This window comes from Uloborus diversus, chromosome 1 (assembly GCF_026930045.1).
Source record: "Uloborus diversus isolate 005 chromosome 1, Udiv.v.3.1, whole genome shotgun sequence".
Lineage (NCBI taxonomy): Eukaryota > Metazoa > Arthropoda > Arachnida > Araneae > Uloboridae > Uloborus > Uloborus diversus.
The window spans coordinates 229,615,012-229,638,079 of record NC_072731.1 but is presented as its reverse complement, the minus strand read 5'-3'; the positions used below and the strand labels follow the sequence as shown (position 1 = coordinate 229,638,079).

General features: G+C 31.6%; 1 protein-coding gene across 1 annotated transcript in view; it reads right to left on the bottom strand.

Moving 5' to 3' along the window:
• Positions 1 to 23,068, bottom strand: part of LOC129219155 (bifunctional 3'-5' exonuclease/ATP-dependent helicase WRN-like) — a gene marked incomplete at its 3' end in the record, with an annotated part of 71,539 nt that overhangs the window by 22,933 nt on the left and 25,538 nt on the right. The window contains 12 exon segments of the mRNA XM_054853478.1: positions 152 to 334; positions 2,084 to 2,192; positions 2,533 to 2,605; positions 3,649 to 3,740; positions 8,208 to 8,368; positions 10,330 to 10,436; positions 10,519 to 10,625; positions 12,298 to 12,380; positions 16,410 to 16,484; positions 16,720 to 16,828; positions 21,880 to 21,947; positions 22,221 to 22,290. Of these exon segments, the coding sequence (XP_054709453.1) occupies positions 152 to 334; positions 2,084 to 2,192; positions 2,533 to 2,605; positions 3,649 to 3,740; positions 8,208 to 8,368; positions 10,330 to 10,436; positions 10,519 to 10,625; positions 12,298 to 12,380; positions 16,410 to 16,484; positions 16,720 to 16,828; positions 21,880 to 21,947; positions 22,221 to 22,290 (1,237 nt within the window).

The following is a 23,068-nucleotide window of genomic DNA, read 5'->3' as shown; positions in this document are numbered from 1 at the left end:
CTTTAGAGACTTAAACATTGAAAAATTTATGAATAATACAAAGCACAAGTTTAAAAAAACGAAACAAAAATTTAAAATACTGCCACAACAAACATTTTACGCATTATCATATAGAAATGTATATTTTTTCCACTAAATATAAAAAACTTACCTTTTTTTACAGTTATCACAACATTTTTCATGTCCTCCAACGTTGGTAACTTCATGACCTTCAAAGTGAGACAATAACATATGTCTTCTACATTTGACTGAACCTAAATATTGCTGCATTTTTGCTATCATGTCTGCTTTATGTTCCATAAATGTTTCATTCTTTATGTCTTTTAGATAAAATCTAAGAAGTTATAAGAAATTACACAAAATATATTGCACAGTACAAGTGCTATGCAGTAATATTTTCATAAATAATAGTCAGGTCAAACTAGGCAATTACATAAAAGAATTAAAAAAAAAAAAATACAAACAGATGCAACCACAAGAAAAAATAATAAGTACAAAACAATAACTAGTAGGTGAACCAATGCAGAAATTAGCACTTTTGAAGGTACGCTTTAGCAGTGGCGTAGCTAGACCCGACTTTCGGGGGGGGGGGGGGGGGTTACTTCTTTTATATATATATATATATATATATATATATATATATATATATATATATATATATATATATATATATACATATATATATATATATATATAATCGCTTGGAATTTTTTCCTTTTCTTCTTTTTTTTCTTTCTCTTCTCTCTTCTTTTTCTCTTTTTTTTTGAGACTAACTTTTCGGGGGGGGGGTTTTGTCCCCAAAACCCCCCCCCTTAGCTACGCCCCTGCGCTTTAGGAATTTAAAACTATATATCTTGTAGCACAATATAGAAAAATTGTGATTTCAGATACTTGGCAAGTTGTTGCCAAGCAGAATGTTGTCAAAAATTTTCATAACTGAAAGTCTCCCAAAACTGAACTCATACAGCTCAGTTTTCTAAAATAAGTTTTCAATTTGTAAATGAACTTGATGTGCCTTTCAATGACTTAAACTTTGTTTAATGCCTTTGTAAATCACTTCAAAAATTCTCGTCACAAAAATTTCCTTGAATTCCAAGCACATTTGCCAGGTTTCGTGGGTGACGGAATAAAATGTAAGCACTTATATTTCTTGCTTGATGAGGGGGAGTGGATATTATAAGAATCAAAAAGCTGGAAAAGGTTTCAGAATTGATATCAATAGCACAACATTAATGGCAATACAATGTAATGCTCTCTGTCTCTTACTGAACACACATCTAAATTACTTGAAAGTCAACAGGTCACAGTCATAAAGAAAAGTTATTCAACTTTTAACCAAGAGTTTGAAAATATAAAGAAGTATTGCCATCTGCTGTTGCTTTTTGTTTTGTTGACTTGTCAAGACTATTTTAACATGAATAAAAGTGACGTTTTTTGAATTGGATAAGACAAAAATTCCTTGCAACAATAACCCCAAACTGATTGTTCTGAATTAATCATTCAATATATTTTTTCCTTGCTAAATTTCTTCCATCCTAATTCCTCTTCACACCTCTCTTCCCTCTCTTATCCTGCTGTTATATCCATCAATTTATTAACAACCCTCGGATGTGATTATTAAGAACAGCAAATATTAGTTTATTCAGAAAATACAGGAAACACCAAATTGAAAATTGACATGATTGAAAAAAAAAACTTATCATTTCAATACATTGAGAATAAGAAAGCTTGTACAATGCAATTTTTTTACAAAGAAATAACAAGGCTGCAAGAAATAAGAAAGTAAAATAATATTGTTTCAAATTTAAAAAAAACTTTACAAAAATCGCAATCCGAAAAACAGACCTTGCACAAAACTCGCAATTGCACAAAAAGATGATCCTTTGATTTCAGTTCAACTTCACGATATTTTTAAACAAACAGCATTTCAAAATGGTGTGAGACATAGGCTTTCCACATTGAATAATCCATTAATTTTACAAGTTTGAATGAAAATGGTCCGTGTTAAAATTGCAAAAATGAAGAAGAATAAAAGGTGCATTGTACTAATTGTAGTTAAAAATAAAATTTAAAAGAAACTGACTTTGATGCAGTAAAATCCCCATTTGCATAAAACACTTGACATATACTTGGTGATCCATCACGTCCAGCTCGTCCAATTTCTTGATAGTAACTCTCAATATCTTTAGGAGCTAAAAAATTACATATATCTTATGGTTTGGATTTTATTTCAGAACATTTATTAAAAATAAAATACAATTAAAAATGAAATGTGATTGTTGAGTGAAGTAAGTATTCACTTAACATGAGCACAGTTAGTGAGAGTCAAAGCATTATTCTAAAAAATAAAATATCTTTTTAAAAGACAATTAAGAAATAGTTTTTACATTGAAGAATCTCAAAGTGAATTAAATTTTTTTAGCGTTTCCTATTCAACTAGGAGTTTAAGTAACTTTATTTTGTGTAATATTATTCACTAAATGCAAAAAATATTCCTTAAAAAATACTGCAATTGAAGAGAAGAAATCTTACCTCCATAATGTATTATTCTTCTTACATCTGGCTTATCTATTCCCATGCCAAACGCAACAGTTGCAACCACAACCTAAACAAAATTGTAAAAAAAAAAAAAAAAAATTAAAAATTAAGAATACCTTTTATTACATTTTAAGTTTTTCCCCCACCCTGAATTGATCTTATATTGGTACAAAATCTCTCCTAGTACACATTTTAACATTTTATTAATATTTTCCTTACATTTAAATAAAAATCTCAAAATTTTCCCATATAAATTCAGCTCTGATTTTAAAAAGAAATTGGTTTTAAAAGATTAAAAGAAAAGCTTTCAATCAAACACAAATTATTCTAAATAACATGAGCTCACAACTTATCTGCAATAAAAAGGGGGTTCCTTATAAACATGAAAAACAAAAAACCTGTGTGCAACTATTTCAACTTTGGTGCTTAAAAAAATGCTGGTTTAATTACATACTAATTTTTAAGCACAAAACTTTGACACTGTGCTATTTCTTAACTTTAATGTGGTACAGATTTATACAGGCTTTAAAGTGGTGCAATAATAGGGTTTTTTTTTTTTTTTTGGTATAGAAAACAACCACTTTATGATCCTAAAATTACAATTCTTACTGGTAGGACTTTTTGATTTTTAATAACCTTGTATGACATTCCTGAACAGGGACGGATTTACAGATTTGGGGGCTCCTCGTAATGCATTTTTGGGGCCTCTTTGAGAGAAACTGAACAACTTAAAATACTCTTCATGTGTCTTTTTGCATTCCTTTGTGGGGAACTTGGCAATTGTGATATTGACAGTTGTGGATAGGGTACATCAGCAATATTCCCCAAGTATGAACACACCCAACTACATTATCAATTTGGTGAAGATTTGGTTCAAAAAGTAGTTTATATAAGGAACAAACACTATTAACACATTCTGTTTCATTTATACATATTAATGTTTTTAACAAAAACGTACAAATCTGTGTTTCTTTGGCTTTTGTGCAATATGTGAAGGATAATTATTTGAGCTGGGCATAAAAGCATAAGTGAAAGAAATCTTAAAACTCTGAGATAATTGTGAAACACAACTTTGCTATGTAATGATAAAAAAGGATTTTCACACAATACCTCTACTTTATCATAAACAAATTCATGGTGTGATTTTTTCCTTTCTTCTGGTGACATTCCAGCATGATAAATTTGGCAAGAGACAGTCATATCTGCAACAAATTCAGATTTAAAAAAAAAAAAAGAAAAAGAGATACAACATTTTTGCATTGAAGATGGGGAGGGGCTTTGCAGCTCTAAAACACATGCATGCAATCTTTTTTTTTATCTCCCCCCCCCCTCTCCCGCCTGTGGTTAGTTGTTCCTGATGAAGTAACTTTTTTTTCACTTCATATCAAAAACTGCATTTTTTCTTGCAGTATAAATTTTGAAATCTTTTAATTAATAACACTAAAACATAGCCTAAGAGCCCTTTTTAGGCTTTCTATTTTGAACTCTTTTTCTGAGGAAGAGCATCAACTTTCTGCTCTAATACTTTAAAATATAACCCAAAACTGCTTTTTTAAAATTTCAATGTCAAACTGTTTTCTAGAGACTTATCACAAACCTTTCAAATGTAAACAGAGATTGCCTAAAATGTTTTTAGGACGTCAATTTTGCTACAATTTCCAGGGAGTGTCCCAGAACCGCCTCCTTTTCCTTGATGTTACTACAAAAGATAGCCTGAAGATGCATCTAAGATTTTAATTTTGAAAATTTTCCAAATGACAGCTTCCATTATCTTTTTATCCTCACCTCAAGCAACATCTTTCAAGACAGCCCTAAAATTGCATCTTTAAAACTGCTATTTCTGAGAGGAGCTAAAGACCCCTTAAATTCATCAGAGATACTAAGGAACTGACTTCATTTTAGAGAAAAAGCAACTTATTCTCCTTTTTATAATGTTGTAACAAGTTGCGTAAAATTATGTTTCCAACTTCAATTTTGAAAACTTTTCTCGGGGATGGAAACCCTCCCCTATTTCTTCCTCTTCTCTCAACAACATAAAAAATTGACTAACAGTTTTAAAGACTTTAATTTCCAAATATTTTCTTCATTCTAGGGTGAATAAAATGGAAATTTAAGCCATAAATTAAGTGAAAAATTTTTTTGTGAATATAATATTTTGTGCACTTTGTACAAGGAAGTGAATAAATGAAAATAAATGAAATGAAATAAGATAAAATTGGAAAATGAATTTTGATAGAGGAATTTTAAAACAGAAAAAAAAAAAGTCAGGACTCCATCACTAAATTAAGTAAGTAGAAATAATAAACATTTTTTTTCTAAGCTAACCTTATTTCACAGTAATTTTTACAATTTTTTTTTTCATAATTAAAAGAAAGATGAATTAATATATGATGTGCTATATCAAAATGAGAGTTAAAATTTTTACAGAAGTTTTATAATTATTTACAAAAGCGTTCTACAAAATTGACAACATATCATATCATAATATGTTCAATTCACCAACTGTACGAAACAATCTATCAAATGAAACAAAATTAAATACAGTGTGAAACCTTGCTTCACAAGCTTAATTCATTTCAGTCTTGCTCCAAATGAAACACTTGTTGTTGAAACTAGCAAAATAAATTTTTCTGTAGGCACCAAAATATAAAATGTCACTATATGTTCTATTGAAATTTATAGCTAGTTATACCCACATGGCAATGCTCGTACTAAGAATTTAAAGTAAGTCTCTTGGGTTAATAAAAATGTCCTCCCAAAATTTAAAAAAAAAGAAAAAAATTCTTTAACTAGAATGCACATGTCTTTTAATTTAAGATCCAAGCATATATTCTGTTTAGTAATATAATTCTCTATTAGAATAACGACAACTGTTCCTAAATGCCCCTTATCTCTTCCCCTGATGTAAAGGAATTAGATTTAAAATTTAAAACAAAAAGCATTACATTTGGAACAAAACTAAAGTCTGTCCTTTGAAGAAAAAAGAATTTAATTAAAATATGAGTTGCAATTAGAGCAAAATGAAAATTGCCCTCAGAGTACAAAAAATTCCTATTTTAGAAAAGATAACAGTCCTCACCTATATCCCATATTCTGTATTATAATAATACTGCCTTTCAATATAGCAAAACGGTCATTAGTTCAGTCTGAAAACTGTTAGTCTCCAAACATGTACCAATAACATTTATTTGTTATTAAATTGAGTTTAACCGAATATGATTTAACTTTGCACCAAATTTCAAATTTATAGGTGCTATAGGGTTTCCTGATAAAACGTACAAAAAAAAAAAAAAAAAATGGACATCACCTCTCTTATTTATAAATTTTTTAAAAAGATGAATTTCTCAGTCCTTTGGCAATGGGACAAATATTTACTTCAATTCTCCCTTAACAATAGGTTAAGACAAACATATTAGAAGTAATTGTTTTTAAAAAAAAAACCCTTGTTCAATACTTAGCATTCTTGAGCTAAAATTTATAAAAAAGCATTTTTATGAAGAAAAGATCAGCCGTTTTGCAGTTACAATATATGGACACGCATTTTTATTCATGAGATTTAATTGAGTATGTACAATGCATTCATAAAAATTTTTGAAAATAAATAAATAAATAAATAAATAAGAGATATGTGCTTTAAAATCTAGTAAAAATAAAGTACAGCATTTTTATTAAATAAATTCATAACCACTTGTAGCTAGATAGAATCTCATTAGGGTGATGTTTCTCCACATTTCTGATGCTTTGTTCATGTCTCTCACTTTACTGGGAAGTTGTTGAACTACTCGGAGGGGCCAACAACTTACCTTTTAGTGATTGATTCATATTGTTACAAATTCTGTAAATAGTAATTATTTTTGTGATTAATTTGTTGTAATCTGGCTAAATAAGGCATTTGTTCCATTATTTTGCATCTGAAATTATCTTAGTAATGTAACCTGTAAATAGCTTCTTGTAATGTTCATACAACCACCTAACATTCGACTGAAGTAGAGACGTACCGAGTACTCGGTAACTACTCGGTACTCGGCCAATTTACCGAGTACTCGGTACTCGGCCAAATTCTGATCAGATACTCGGCCAATACCGAGTAGTTGAAAAAATTGAATATTGTCCAAGGCAGATACTAAAATTTATAGAAAAAAGAGCAAGCATTATATTCTGCAATCATTTACAATTAAAATTTATAAGTCAAATTTTAAATTTTGACAATAATGAAGTTTGTAATGCTTCAATGGAATAAATCTTTATTTTAATGTCCCCAAAGTTGATAAAACTTATTTATGTAAAATTATGCAAAAAAAAAAAAAAAAGTATAGAAAATATGGAATTTTTATATTAAAAATGGATTTTTGTTACAAACAAAAATTAGTTATAAAAAATTATGAAAATACCTTTGCTTAAAAAATAAAAGGAAATAAAACAATGTTAAAAGCACAGTGCAGGAACACTGCAGACACATGTTTTGGCATTACAAGGAATTCCTTTTTCAATGCACAACATGGGAGCTCGTGGATTTAAAGGCATCCGACAAAAGTCAGATTTTTTTGTCTAATGTCTTTACATTCTTTAGCTCACATGTTATGCACTGAAAAAGACGTTCCTTGTAATGGGGGGGGGGCATAAACACATGTCTGCAGTGTTCCTGCACATTTGTTGTATTAAAATTATTTATGTTTGGCGGACTAAAACTATAATTGATTGGTATAAATTTGTTTTAATTCCAACTTGATTAATCATACCTTTTATTTATTTATTTTTAATTTTAAAAATAATTTTTTGGAAAATTTTTGACACAAAGAAAATTGTTTATATAATGCGTAAATTGAATTTCAGCAGGAATTTAGTTTTAAAAACTATTATATAGACAAGGAAGTCTATACTACTATTCCAATGAGTTCAAAATTCATCACATGTGTGTCGGTGGTTCTTCATAAAACATAATTGGCTCTTGGTAACGCGGCCGAGTAGTGAAAGGCCGAGTACTCGGTAACTCGGTACTCGGCCGAGTAGTAAAAGGCCGAGTACTCGGCTACTCGGTACGTCTCTAGACTGAAGTATACGATCCCCCCATTTCTGAATGATAAGATTTGTGAATGGAATAAAAAGAAAATATGAGAACCATTTCGAATCTTTTCGACCTTTCCAAAGCAGCATAAAAAGCCGAGTGGCATTTGAAGAAGAGTCAGTTATGCTTTTAGCTGTCTGAGATTCGTCTCAGCGCTGCTCTGTTTATTGTGAGGCATTTATTTCGCTGTGTTTTTGCGTATTTGGATGTAAATACGAGTATACGGTGTTAATTGATATTTGCCTAATTGCTATGGCGAATTTAGCAGTTGTTAACGATATTTCTTGTACATAGTTGTAAATAAATCTCCAGTGTTTTTTCTCAAGAACTGTGTCGTCATTCAAAGAAAGTGTGAAGTTGCACCGAACGCGTAACAATATGTATCTATTAACATGCTGATAGGCATTTTTCAACCAAGGTTAGGGAAAAAGGCTTTGTTTTCTTGCACAGTTTCCCAACATACTGTCATCTTGAATTTGTTTCTCTTTGTCACTAATTACGGGAGGTGCTTGCAAAGCAAAGTTCCACAATATTCAAAATATGATTTTACGTTGCAAATCAAAAGTTAAAACAATGTTTTTAAAAAAAAATGAGAATGTATTACCTCTAAGTTTTTTGTACACATCTTCTGTGACACTTCTGGTGGGGCAATAAATGATGGTCGGCCCAGAAAAGCCAATTTTTCCATTTTTTTTACTCATGACTCTCAATAAATCATTTACAACAGAATTGCTCTTCAGACAGACCTCTAAGTACAAGTTTGGCCTATTAAAATTAAATACAGTAAATTAATGGTTCTAACAATGAAAAGATAACAAAAGCATTTTTTCAATATGGTAATGCTGCTCATTCATGCAAAGGTTTGTGCACCACCTTTTTAAAATAAAAGCGGAATTTCAGGGGTGCGTCAGGGTTTGTTTGTTTGTTTTTTTTTTTTTTTTTTTTTTTTTCAAGCACTGCTTTTGTAATTTAAAACATTTGTGAAAAATCAAATAATTTTGTGAATTTTCAAAATTTAAGCTTTTTGTATCATATTAGTAAGTACAGTAAAATCTGTAAACAATACTTTTACACTATGTAAAAAAGTAAAAAGAAATAGGATGTGAACCTCATATCATAGCAACATACACTTGGCTAACATATTACCTTCTATGTGCAGTGGTGGGTAAGGAGAGGATCATGACCCCCCCCCCCCCCTTAAAGTGTGGACAATAGTATCCGTCCACATAATGTTCAAAGATTTATGAATAAAATATAAATAATTTCATTCATTAATTATTTTTGAAAGTAAATTTTTGAAACTCCTTCTTTCATTGCTTGTGGAATTAATTTGTAACATTAATGCCTATTAGGAGCCCTATTCTTTACCAATTTTGTACTTCTTATCGACTTCTTCTTCTTCAACAGCCTGGTGCAGGCCAATGCTTTCTCCGTCTGCTTCCTCCAGGCGGTACGACACGTTGCCAGGTTTCTCCACCTGTTCACTCCCAAAATTTTTAAGTCCTTCTCAACACTATCCAGCCACCTTGTTGCTGGTCTTCCACTTCTCCTTGTTCCCTCAATCTTTGAAAAAGTTAGCTTTTTAACCGGGTTCAGATCTGCACGCCTAAATACGTGCCCCAGCCATCTGATTCTATTGGCTTTAATTATGCTTAAGATGTTGAGTTGTCTGTATTTATGGTATACTTCAAAGTTATATAATCTTTTCCAAGCATCATTTTCTTTTACTGCTCCAAAAATTGACCGAAGGATCTTTCTTTCAAAAATGAGAAGTCTGTTTTCCTCTGTTTACTTTTTATTGACACCCAAGCATTTAAGAGGATTTTCTTGCCCAAACTCGCAGATTTGTTAGGGGAGATGAAGGGTCATTCTACTTATATATCTATTATGGTATGATGAAACAATTTCAATGCAATTTTTTGCAAACATGGTGACAATAAATAAAACGAAAAATATCTGTCACAAGTGAAAGCACACCAAGAAAATTTATCTACCTATAACAGAAATGCACCAAAAAATATTTATAAAAAAATTACTTGCTATAAACAATTTTATACTAGAAAGACTAAAAATTGATGTGCACCAAGAACGAAGAGACCAGGGTGGCCCCATTCTAATTTCTGAATGAATTTTTAGTAAATCACTTCCTGAATGAGTCCATATGCTCCACACATTTCCTTTAATGACTAAATTAAAAGCTGTGTGCATATTAATTTGTCAGTTTTCTCAAGACAAAATCATAAGTATTAGTTTCTCTTTTGAATAGTGATCTCTGCCGTTTGGAAGGTGGGCAGTCGGCAGTATTTCCCTTTTGAAATTTCTTCCAACTGCAAAAATAGGAAGATATGGGTGAAACTAGATTAAGTAGCATTTTTTCATGCTACAGTAAGTTCGAGTAAAGAAAATTTTCTTTGTATTGCAAAATACCTGAAGGGCCACAGTAGCCCATTCCGTCTTTCTAGGTATTAGGTTCAACATTTACACTTCTATGAGGTTATTGACTAAATGATTAAATAAGTAATCAGCTAAGGTTATTTCATAAAAATTGAAAAAGTTCCATTGCTTTCATTTAATTAGTTATTCGTTTTATTGAAGAACAAACAATGCGAGAGGCCAAACAAGGGGCTTTTGTCTTTCTAGAGTGTTTTCCACCCAGCTTTTACATTTTTCAAAAAAGATTTAAATTATGTATTTATATATAGATATTTTGAAAAAAATGAATTTACCTGTCAAAATTGGAGCATATTTTTATAGGATTTTTTAGACGCAAGGAAGAACAAATGTCATTTAGAACCACAGGTGTAGCAGTAGCAGTGAGAGCCATGAATGGCACCTAGCAATTAAAAAAAAAACATTTATGCCAAGAGTGATGTCATAAATGGAAATTTAAAAATAAATTTAATAGACCAACATACGTGTGACAATTTTGAACGCAAAGAACCAAGCTTTCTATATGATGCTCTGAAATCATGTCCCCACTGAGACACACAATGGGCTTCATCGACAGCAATTAATGTAATACCTAATAACATAGGGAAGAGAAAACGAATTCATATTTTTTGTATATGAACACACACAGATCTACAAAAAAACATGCACACATGTACAATATGTATGTTATTTACAGTAACGTTTGTTTCATTTTTGATAGTCTTACTTCAACATGGTACATTTCTTGAAACATTCCAAAATGTGTAATCCTTCAAACTGTAAGGAAAAGACATTTGCTGCAGCAATTTTCAGAACTTGAAGAAAGTCTCCATGGCAAGTGAGCTCATGTTTATTGTAATGAAGCAAAAGACTTTTGTCTTGGCCAAATGGGACCCTTTTTTAAACTTAAGCACAAAATCGTTCAAAAGCAGGCATTGAATAATAGAAATTCATACTGCATACCATACCAATTTTTAGATTTCAAAAAAAGTGTACATGTATGTATGTGTGTATATATATATATATATATATATATATATAGTCACTTCACGATAATTCGAATATTACTATAACTCGAAGTTTTAATCAAGTTCCGACCCCTTTGTCTTTAATTCCATGCTAATTATTCTCAATATCTCGAAGTTAACTTCCTTTAACTTGAAGTTTTTTTTTCAAAGATGGCTCGAAATTTATTTCGGAAAAACAAAAAAATAAAGAAAGAAAGGAACAAGTGACTATGAGAGAAAAATTAATTCACCTTCACTTACAATTCCTGCCCAATAGACCTCTAAAGCAAGAAGAGCACCTGTTGAGCCAATGTGCGATAAAGGAGTTTTGTATGCTTGTTTTCTTTTGTTGTACTGTTCTGTTTACACTTTGACATGTTGCTGGACTATGAATTTGCTTTTAAGCTGTCAAGTCAACTGACTGTACCTTTATTCAAAAGCTGACTTAGTAAGTTAAGATACGTTCCCCTCCATTCTTTAGTTCGATCATTTGCTGATAAGTTCCTGAGAGTTTTCTTTACTATTAAAGATATCTAAGCAAGTACTCTGTCAATAATATTAAAGGAAAAAGAGAAACTTCTAAAGTGGTAGAATCCATGAATCAGAATTTGAAACGAATGAAGATGGTTTAAAACATTTGCTCAAGTATAGTCTTCGATAAACATTTCGCTTCTCTTAAAACCGTTTAACTGTGTAAATGTATGATACAACCGTGACAAACCATTTGATTGGATCGCAGATGTGGATGTTTGTTTTGCACTTGGGAAACTGGCGACTTGCATGGTCTTTGGATTGATTTCTTCGGATACGGAGCTGTTTTATTTAATTTGATATTTAACTGGATTGAATGTCGTTACGCTAAATACTGGATTGGTTTTGTTCTCATAAGATCTTAAGGTAAGATAATTTAAGTTATTGGCAGGTACTGTCCTGTGGAAGGCTAATTATCAGAACTCGTTTTTCCTAGTTAAACCTCCAGCTTTAATTTTAGGTTTAAGTTCTTGTTTATAGTTTAACATGTGGTGCATTTAGCCCAATGTTACTCTCTATTGCATACACTGGAGCTTAAGCACTCTCTTTTAGTTTGTAGTTAAATTTTTTGGTCTTTTGACCACATTTATTGAATGCTCCACGGCTGATGAGCTCTGGATTCAACCTTTCGTCTTTTTTTTTTTATTAAATTGCTGCTTGACAATCCTAAAAAGTATATAGCAAAAAACCCCATTATTTAAAATTCAAACAAAACCAGTGTTTTACCTAATTTCTCATCAAATATCTTCAGCAGAGAAGGATAAACCTCAACAAACTCAGGTGTCAAATAAATAACCTTGTGCTTCCCTCTGAAAACAGTTTAAGATTTCAAATACAGATAAAACTTCAATTATTTTTTGACAAAATAAAAATAAAAACAGGACACAACTACTTTACAAAAATTTATCATATACCAATTAAAAAGTTTTATAAGTGACATTACAAATCATTGTTGAAAACAAATAAAACATACAGTATTAATGCCAAAAAAAAAATCCTAAATGATTAAAATCGGAAAAGACTAGATTACACGAGTTTCCCAAAATTATATAATTAAAACTGAAAAGTAAAAAAATAAAATGTTAAAATTAAAGCTTATTTTCCGAATACAGAAATGGACCACCTTCTTGTAATGTAAGGCGGCTTTTTTTATACAGTGAAACCTGTGTATAACAATACTGTGTATAACAATAAACCTGTCTATAATGATATTTTCCTTGGTCCCAGCAAAATGTCAGCATAAATAATCAAACTGTCTACAACGAAAACCTGTCTATAACAATACTTTTTTTAGGTCCCAACGGTATTGTTGTAGACAGGTTTTACTGTACTAGCCATCTTTCTCTCAATTGAGTGAGGCTCCAAATTTTTTCAAATACAGTTGACTCCCGCTACAACGCGATCCGACTTATGCGAAATGGTTATAACGCGATGTTTTCACCAGTAAAGAATTTCAGGCCTAACGCAAATTCCTCACCCGCAACGCGAAAAATTTCGGAGAGGAATCGTGGTGTGTAAGTATTGGCTCTGTTATTGGCTACTATAATTTTTTTTCGTGAATAGACCTTTCTCCCTTTCGCATCACTGAGAGTGGAAGTTCTCACACTGTACTAATCAATCTGAACATCACATATACAAATAGTTACTCCTTTTTTTTTTTCATTCTAAATGAGAAAGTTGATGAAATGTAACGACACCTAAGAGCGCTGCTTCATCTATAGTTTGTGAAGATAGAAAAAAAAGAGAAAGTTTTGACAACTAAAGAAAAGCTAAAGCATTTTGATGCTAAAGCATCTTGAAAAGCTGAATCTCGACTAAAAAATGCGACGCAAATAGCACGACAAAATCAGGTATGAGTGAATCTTCCATACATACAATTAAAAGTCAAGAAAAGGAAATACGTATAAGTTGACCAAGTAATATCTTAGTAAAATGCAAAAATTTATGAAAATGGAAGCTGCTTTTGTATTGCGAATTAAAGAAACAAAGAAGAAGGGTGTTGCCATAGATGGAAACGTTATAAAAGAACTAGTGAAGCATCTGTATTTAAAAATATTTTAGAATAACACTTTGGTCAAGCAGCATAAATCATTATCATCTTCACTTTTTTAAGTTTCAAATTACTGGATCTACTGTAGGGTACAACTATAGTGCATATGCTTTTCTTACTATGTACCTACTTTATGTCTTTCTTTCCCATTGATCATTGATTTTGTGCATCGTAGCAGTATTTTATGTTGAATAAAACGGTTTTTTTAAAAGAATATAAGTAAACTTTCAGTTCTTTATTTAAGAAACAGTAATGCATAGTTGAGAAATGGTTTTTAACAGTTGAGGCGGTGTTTACATTTGTCTAAAATAATTGCGCATGTTTATAGAAGTCTCTTACGCATACCCTTTTCCCCCAACGCGAAATTTCGACCAACGCAAGGGGTCTTGGAATGCATCCCTCGCGTAAGTCGGGACTCGACTGTATACCGTTTTAACGCTTAAAATAATTTTTGGAAAACAAAGTATGCTTCTTTCACATACAAAGAAAATGTAGTTACTAAACAACAATAAAAAGTTTATTCCTTTTAAAACAGTTTGGCATTACATTTCAATACCTTCCAAATTATGAGTGTTTATACTTACAGACAGTCTCATACAATAGTCCTATTAACCAGATGCCTTCCAGAATGAAGCAGAACCTGTTGTCTTAACAGTTTTAACAACAGCAATTTTCTCCCATCTGATAACAAACTATTGTTAGAGGGCGCTAAGTACTTGTTATTAGGGGAATGGGAATTTTGACAAGTAAACAATTATTAAATTGCAATTAAAAGGGGTTTTAATTGCACTTTTTTTAATTCTATGACCTTTTTTTATTAATTATTAATCACATGACTTATTTATAACACAATTTTGTTGCACTAACAGTTTTACATACACTATAAAGAAAAAACTCTAATTACTATTTTTAAAATATCTCATCATTCTAAAAACATTTTGGCAGGACAACAAAAAATTGTTTTTCTTATAACTTTGGTTATTTTAGGGAATGTTTTTGTTGTGTAAATGAACAGAATTTTCATGTAAGTATTGGTTAATGCCATTATTCTGCAAAATGAAGCTTTTTTTATTATGTACACATGTACTACAGGCCCGTGTCCAGGTTTTCATAAAGGGAGGGGTTTTAATCTTACCTGTGGGGGAGGGGGATTCAACCCTTCACAAACATTAGTTTAACAACAAAATGCCGATCCTGGTACGGGTTTATACACCTGTAAGGAATGCTGTACCCCCCCCCTCGCCCCCAAAGAAGGATAATAATTTCTGCACAAGTGACCAAAGTATTCCTTTACTTTACAAGTTCACTTCAAATTTCTTTTTAATTAAATCTGTTTACTATGCGATACATTGCAATAAGTATTAAACACTCTCCACAAATTCTTTTATAATGTAGAATGTATATTAGGTTTTATGTTCTGAAATAATGAATGCCCTATAAACTAAACAAGAAAGAGCTTATTACATACAGATGCAAATTACATTACCAAACACAATCATTAATGTGTCTTCATAGCTGTAACATATGCCAAATTCTTCATAACCTCCTTACAATAAGCAATATTAATGCTTTGCATTTGTAGACCATTTAACGGTTCTTCCACCATAGTTTTTCTAAAATGTTATTTTAGTTGGTACAGTGGCGGATTTAGCCGTTCATTTTTGGAGGGGCCATCCGAAATTTTTGAGCAAACTCCCCAGAAGTTTTATTGAAATGAAGTTTTAAAAATTCAGTTTTAGGTTATCTTTGGGGACGTTAGGTGAAAGGCATTGTTTTAAGAGGGGTAATTTTTTTAAATTGGGGTCCTAAAAACGCATTTTAGGCTATTTTTGATGACGTAAGAAGAAAGGTCAGAGTTGAGGTACTGACCCCTAAATATTTTTTGAAAATGAAGTTTTAAAACCGAAATATTCTGCCGTTTTTGTTGAGAAATTAGGAGATGGGGTGGATGCTCTTCTAGTTCTTTTGCTACCGAGCACATTTAGGCAATGTTTGCTGACATTAAAAAGAGCTTGCTTGGAATCTCCAATTTCTTGAAATATTCTGTCATTGAGGCTCTAAAAATCCAATTTTCAGCTATTTTTGGAGGTATTAGAGAAGAGGATGGAACTTCGTGAGTTCTTCCCCAAAAAACCCCATTTTAAAGCTATCATCACGATATTAGTCGGAGGAGGGGTCCAATTGGAGATCGTTTGTAATTGAAGTCCAAAAGGGCCATTTAGTTCGCTTTTAGGCAAATTGAGGGAAAAGGGTAAGTAAGCTAAAAAGTTTCCAAACTGAAGTCCTAAAATGCAATTTTTGGTTTTCGTTTGTAGCATTAGAGGAGGAGCACGAGAAAATGGAACTCTCCCTCGGAAATTTTTCGAAATTAAATTCATAAAAACACAAATTTAGGCTCCCATTGTTCTTGCAAGCAATAAGTGTACTCTGAGGACAGCACCATGGAAGTTTGTTACTCTCTGTAACTTTGTTATCCTCTCATAATATTTTCATTCCCTCTTTTTCTTCCGAAAAAAATTCCTATGACCACAAGGCTTTGGGAGGGGCCATGGCCCCCATTAAGCTTCAACATTAAAGTTAATTTAAGTCAAATATGCATTTTCTTCATTTGACTTATTATTTTTCCCCTAATGGGAGGTGTTTAACCCCTAAAACCCTCCCCTTGGACACGGCTCTAGATGTACATATGATAGTAAAGCTTTAACTTGGATCAGTCAAGTATTGAAAAAATTCATAAGACATGCAACTTGTGTGTGTGTGTGTACTACATTTTTCAAAACATACTTACTGCATAATTTCTTCCTTAACTTCCGACATCCGTTTTTGATGGGATCCAAGATAACAGGCACTAATATTAGCAACACTGTCAAGATATAAATACAAAAATGTATAAGTGATATTATTAGATATTTTAAATAAATATTTAGTGCCTTGAAAAGAGAAATTTAGTAAGAAAATTGTTAAATAAATTTAGAAATAAAAGAAGCTAAATAAAACTTATTAAAAAAAGCTGCTGAACTATTCACACTAATATACAACCCATCAACTTTTGGGGGGGAAATGTTGAATATTTGAAAATTATACTGCATTAAACTTACTTTAAAGCTAATACTTGATCTTCCATTAAAGAAATTAATGGTGAGACGACTATTACAGGCTTATTTGAAAAAACAGCTGGATACTGATAACACAAGCTTTTACCATAACCTAAAAATATTATAAAAATAAATTATTTATTCATTTGACAAGCTTGTGTCATTCATAATGCACATTTATTCATGTGAATTTTGCATTTTGTTCAAATTAAGTGCCTTTACATATTATTTTGAATTTCAAATTAACACAAAGCAAGTAACTTTTAACAACTATTAAAAATAAGCAAAATTAATAATGTAAACTACTACAATATGGTTTTGTTATTAAATAGCACTTATCACTAAATCTAATCAAATGTATACCATACGTCAATGATAATTAGGTTACTCACTCTTGAGAAATTCTGTACAAAATTTAAAACATTAAAATAAATTGAAATACCGTTTATCCAATTCTTTAAATAAATATAAAAAAAAGCTAAATAACAGAATTCACAGTTGACTAATAGCTAAGTTGGAAGAACTCCTCTTTGGGGACTTCTTGCCAAAATTGGGAGCCAAAAATTAGTTCTAAAAAATAAGCTGGTTTGGCAATATATTGCCAAGTTCATAGAACACAATTTCAAAACTGGTGTCAAGCAAGGGAAAACAATATACAGGTAAAGCTTTAAAAATATAGTATGAGTAATTTTGAGAAAAAAATTAAGGTAATTAATGCTAAGTTTAGCAAGATAACAACCAACTTCAGCACTTAAAATACAATTCATTTGAAATAACTTGTAATAAAATAAAATGCATCACAATAAACAACAGAACATTCTTGCTCAGTTTTCATATCATTTCTTCAATTTTTATCAAGCAATGTAGTTTTAAACTTTTTTTTTTTGTAATCACATAAACCTTTATTCCCCATGTAAAAGCTTAAAGTGCTCAAGTATCGAGGAGAAGTACAAAAACTTTTCAGGATATTTTGAGGCAAAAAAAGTGGTGGAGTACAAGAAATTTTGAATCATTCCACAATGCTATAAATAATAATCACAAGCACAATTAGTATGTAGTGGCCATCACAAAACTTTCTTCTATATATTTCTTATGAATTCTGGCCCCTCCCCATGCTTGAGGAGAAAGAAATATTGCCATAAAAAATAAAATTACACACATAAAAATCTTGAGGACCCAATTTCTGAATTATTGCAAAAGCTAAGCAAAGAGCGAAAATTGAAAGTTATTTTAAAAGCCTTGCTTGAATTAATTACAAATATTTTATTTGTTAACAAACATAAGATGGCAACAGTTAAACATTTTCAATCATTCAGATACTATTTCCGACAGGCCCGTGTCCAGGATTTCATAAAGGGAGGGGTTTTTGCAGGCCTGTCTCTTCAAAATATTTTGTTTTGAAGGGGAGGGGCAAAGCATTTGATCGATACATTTTATCTGAAAAAACAACAAAATATACAAAAATGCTTAAATTCATCATGTTTGCAGGGATGTGCCAGTTGCGACAAACTGCTCCAAAAGACTGCTAAATGAACTTTTCTGCTCCAAAATCGGACAAACTTGCGCCAAAAGTGCGATTTTGCATTTAATGTTGCAGTTCCTTCAGCATATTTGGCAGTTTTTTCAGATTATCATCAAGTTTAGGCATTTGGAGCTTGTTTTTACGATTTTTTTTATATAGCCCTGATTTTTTGCCGAATCCGATTGCATCCGCTTTTGAAAAATTCAATCGTTTTAATTTATTATGTGATCGTTTCCTTTGAGTTGAAAAATTTTGCATTGACCATTATTTTCAACCATTCTTATCTTTTGTTTTCAGAAGAAGAGGACTTGTAAGTTCGTCTTCTTGCTACGCCCACTCAAAAATGCCAAATCTAGTTGCATCCGAATTGATCTAAGCAAATGCCATGTGTAAAAACTAATATTGTTCACCAGTTTTTAATCTTGGGTTTCTTAAGATTTTAGAACAGAAAATTGATCCCTAATTTTGGTTGGAGACACATAAGATAGCAAAAATCGGGGAATTTTAATGCTCTGGCGATGAAAATGCAGACATTTAAAGTTTCTGAGACTCAAGCATTACTTTCCATATTCTGAGCCTGCCTCAAAATTTTTATTTTTATTTTCCACATGTATTTTAAAATTCCTTTTCTTATGACATCATTTCTCAAAAGCATTTTTTTTTTCATTGTAATTTCATTATTAATTTTGTGATTAAATATCAAATAGTTAAAAATTAAAGATTTTAATGGTTTCCTTTGCTTGATCTTCAGATTTGTTAATCAAGTAGCTCAGTATGTAACATATATGACTGTGTGTATAAGGTCAAATGTTAGTAAATAACTTACAGGTACCAAAAAAAAAAAAAAAATGATTAATAAATAGCTCTTTAAAACTCATTTGTAATTTGTTGAGGTAGAGTTTTTAAATTTAACTATTCTTTTTTGCTTTTTTTTAAAGCCTTTTTGAATATGTTTTTGAGTTTTATACATATATATCTTGTGTCTTTTACATATATGTATGACCTACATAAAAGCAAACAAAATTTAAAAATAGATATCAAACACCAAAACTTAAATGTGAACAAAAGCAGTGATGTATTAAGCAAAGTAAATATGTGAACTAAATTTAAATCAGTGTAAGAAAAACGTAGAGCAGGACATGGCTTGTTTTTTATGAAAAATATTAGACAAAAAAGAAAATAAATAAATAAACAAATATAAAATAAAATAAAAATAAACAAATAAATATAAATAAATGTAATTAAGAGAGCTTCAATTAGTAGTCGGAGTGTTGGAGTTACGGTTTTTTGCATCCTTAATCTCCATTTTTATCATTTTATCATGTCACACATGTTTCTGTGCGTGAAATATACATAGTTGCTACACATTGATGCAAAATTTAACTTTTCGCTGCTGCAAGCTGCTCCAATTTTGCAATTTTACAGCTCCAGGCTGCTCCAAATTCACCGTTTTACTTCTCCAAACTCACCATTTTCCTGCTCCCAAGATTGCTCTAAAAGCGAGTTTAGGACGGCACATCCCTGTGTTTGTAAAATCCAGGGAGAGGGGTAGCAATTGACCCCCCTAATCTCCCAAATGACGGGCCTGCTTTTGGCTTCAATTATTTTCATTCTTAGTTGCATTGTCAGGAAAACACACTTCAGTGTGCAAATAATTCTTTATTGTTTAAGGTCACAATGAGGGGCTTAGCAGTTTGGAGGGAGGGGGAATGGTTCAAATTCACAGAAGATTAGGTTTTAAGCAATATACTGCCTATTCTATTAATGTATTTTACACACAGCAGAACCTCGTTTAGCCAGCGCCTGTTTATCCGGATCAAATTTGTAGAAAAATTATATTTACGTAAATAATCATTTAAAATTATGATTTCAAGAACAGAAGTTTAAATGCGTCAAATACTCGGTTTCATTTCAATTAAGCATACTACTCCTGCAAAGGACGTACAATAAAGTATAGTACTAATTTAGCAAACAATATGATATACTTTGGATGTCAGCCCAATACTATTGCAGCTGAATTGTAACTGATGAAGTAATTGAGAAAAAATGGTATGATATAGTTTTGTTAGAAAGCATTGTTTTTTGGTGCAATAAACGATAAGTCTGCATATTTAAGAATATTATTGATTATTATTAGGATTTTCGCTTATTAGGATTGTCTTTGGTCCTATCTAGTCCGGATAAATGAGGTTGTATTGTACATGTAAGGATCGTTATGAACCCCACCTCCCAGAAGGAAATTTCTGGTTGGGCAAGAAAACCTCAGTATTTATCCATTTTACTGCTTGTTTAGATTCAAACCTATTATCTGTTTACAGTGCAATATATTGCAACAAGTAATGAGAAAATTTCACAAACTCTTTTATAACATATGTTTTCAGGTTTTAATATTGTAAGATAATGCTTAGCAAACTAAATAGGAAGAGTTTTGATGCAGTTGTAAATTACATTAACAAACGCAATTACTTTGCATCTACAGAGCGGCAACAGTTATCGCTTTTTGTGAAACGGCCCAGATCAAAACCCCTTATGAGAAGCAATATTAAACAAAGTATTGACAGCCCATTCAACTGTTCCTCCATCTCTGTTTTTCCAAAATATGATTTTAGTTGATTAAGAGAAGACAGTGTCGTAAGTTACCAGGCAACTTCAAAGAGAATGCTTTTAAAAAAAAGTTCTGTGCACAAATTTGAACATGAAAGCTAATTTTAAGTCAAATAAGCACAATTCTTCATTTATTTTTTTATTTTTTCTCCAATGGGAGGGGTTTAACCCCTAAAACCCTCCCCTTGGACACGGCTCTGATTTCCGATACAATTAAAATCACGAGAAATACAGACGACAGTCTATTACGATTTATCTTTTTTATTGTTGCATTAATAAAGCTATTTTTATTCGCATAAAAAAAAATATCGGACCCTCTTGGAGTGATTGGTGCCAAAATTTTACCAACGCCTGTTTACATATCGCTTCACATTTATTCCAAATTTCATCCAGAACATAGCATTACATCTTGAGATATACCACTCGCAATGAAAAAGAAAAAAACGTTCAATTGCACCACCCCCTTTTCAGCTATTGACGCCAAAATAGAATCAGCTCTTATACCCTCTGAGGACTATTTGTCGATAAATTTTTGTTTGATTCTGTTCATTATTTCTGGAGATACAGCAGTCACAATTGACAACAAAAAATGTTCCATAGCTCAACCCCGGTTTGAGCTATTGACACCAAAATTGAATCAGCACCTGCACATGTTAGGGGACACTTCCGTCTGTTACTTCCTGGGGAATAGCATTCACGCGTGACTCAAGAAACGTTTCATTGCTCCACCCCCCCGTAGAGGAACCCGCGCCAAAAACCAATGGGCACAAGTTTACACAGGGACACATGTGTGTACCAAATTTTGTTCAATTTCATGCAGTAGTTTTTGCTGTAGACTGGCCACAAAAAACCGGTCACAAACATATGGACACACACACACAGATAGTAGTTTTCCAAAAATGGTCGAAACGGACTCAGCACAAGTCAAAACGTTTGAATCCGTCAAAATTAAAAAATTTGCATGAAACCAATACTTTCTTCTATACATTAGATATAGAAGAAAGTAATAACAATTACTTTAGCCGTTAAAAATTTACCAGTTGCCATCACAGCGCTTACATCCCGTTTCTCTTCAAGAACAGATCTGATTATTTTCCACTGCATGCTAAAAGAAAGTGGGGGAAAAAAAAGGTCAATAAAAGATAATACTAAAAAATCTTTATACTAAACATTTTTGAAAAACTAACTGAATAAATGCATTCCAAAAAATCAGTTCTGCTGCACTTAATTATGCTTTCATGTTAAAGATATTAATTTTTCAACAAACAGGTAATTAATGAAGCTTTGATGCTGCTGGTAAAACAATTAAAACTTTCTGAGAATTTACGGACATAAACATGGTAAGAATTTTACAATAGAATATTTATGAAAAACTTACGGTCTGAATGACTGATGACCAAAAAACTGCTTTAAAATTCTAAGGTGTTCTTCAGTAGGAGGCTCACAGTCTAAAAATAAATTTAAATTAATAAAAACAGGAATTTAGAATTCATTTTGAATTGCAGATGAGTTTGAACTCAATAAAAAAGCATTTTTGTTTTTTCAATGTACTCCAGCCAAGACATTAGTATTTAAGAAACAGTACTGCAGTAGAGGAAAAAGCATCACTTTTCTGAATGGGCCGAAATATATGGCAGTGAAAACATGTCTTTGCTGTTGATGGGCAAAACTGCTAATCCGAAATACTTCAAAAAAAAAAAAAAAAAAAAATCAAAACCATTGGAATGTAGAGGCAATGGGACAGCTTGGATGACAACGGAGAAGTTTTCATTGATCAGCATTTTAAAATTGATACATCATGTTAAAAGAGACACAAATATCTGTTCATCTGCAATTGCACTGCACGTAATAGCATTAGTTCAGTAGTTAAACAGATGGCATAGTAAAATTTTCAAGTATTTTTACTAATGCTGTTTTGCTTGAAACCTAGAGAAGGATTCATTTAAAACTTTAGTAGTAACAAGATTTTTGGCTTTCTCACTCTCATGAACAGCAATAGGATATTCATCTCATTTATCCAAAACTCTTAACGCAGGGGTTCCCGATGTGAAAGCTGCAAAATCCCCACTGCATCAATACATGCACAGCAAACTCTCAATTATCTGCGGAATTGGGTGGCACAGTAACTGCGGATATTCCGAATAATAGGTAAAAACAATGCTAATAAATACAATCGCTAAGAAATATGAATAACACTCAAACATACATTTAAATTATAGCTAAAAA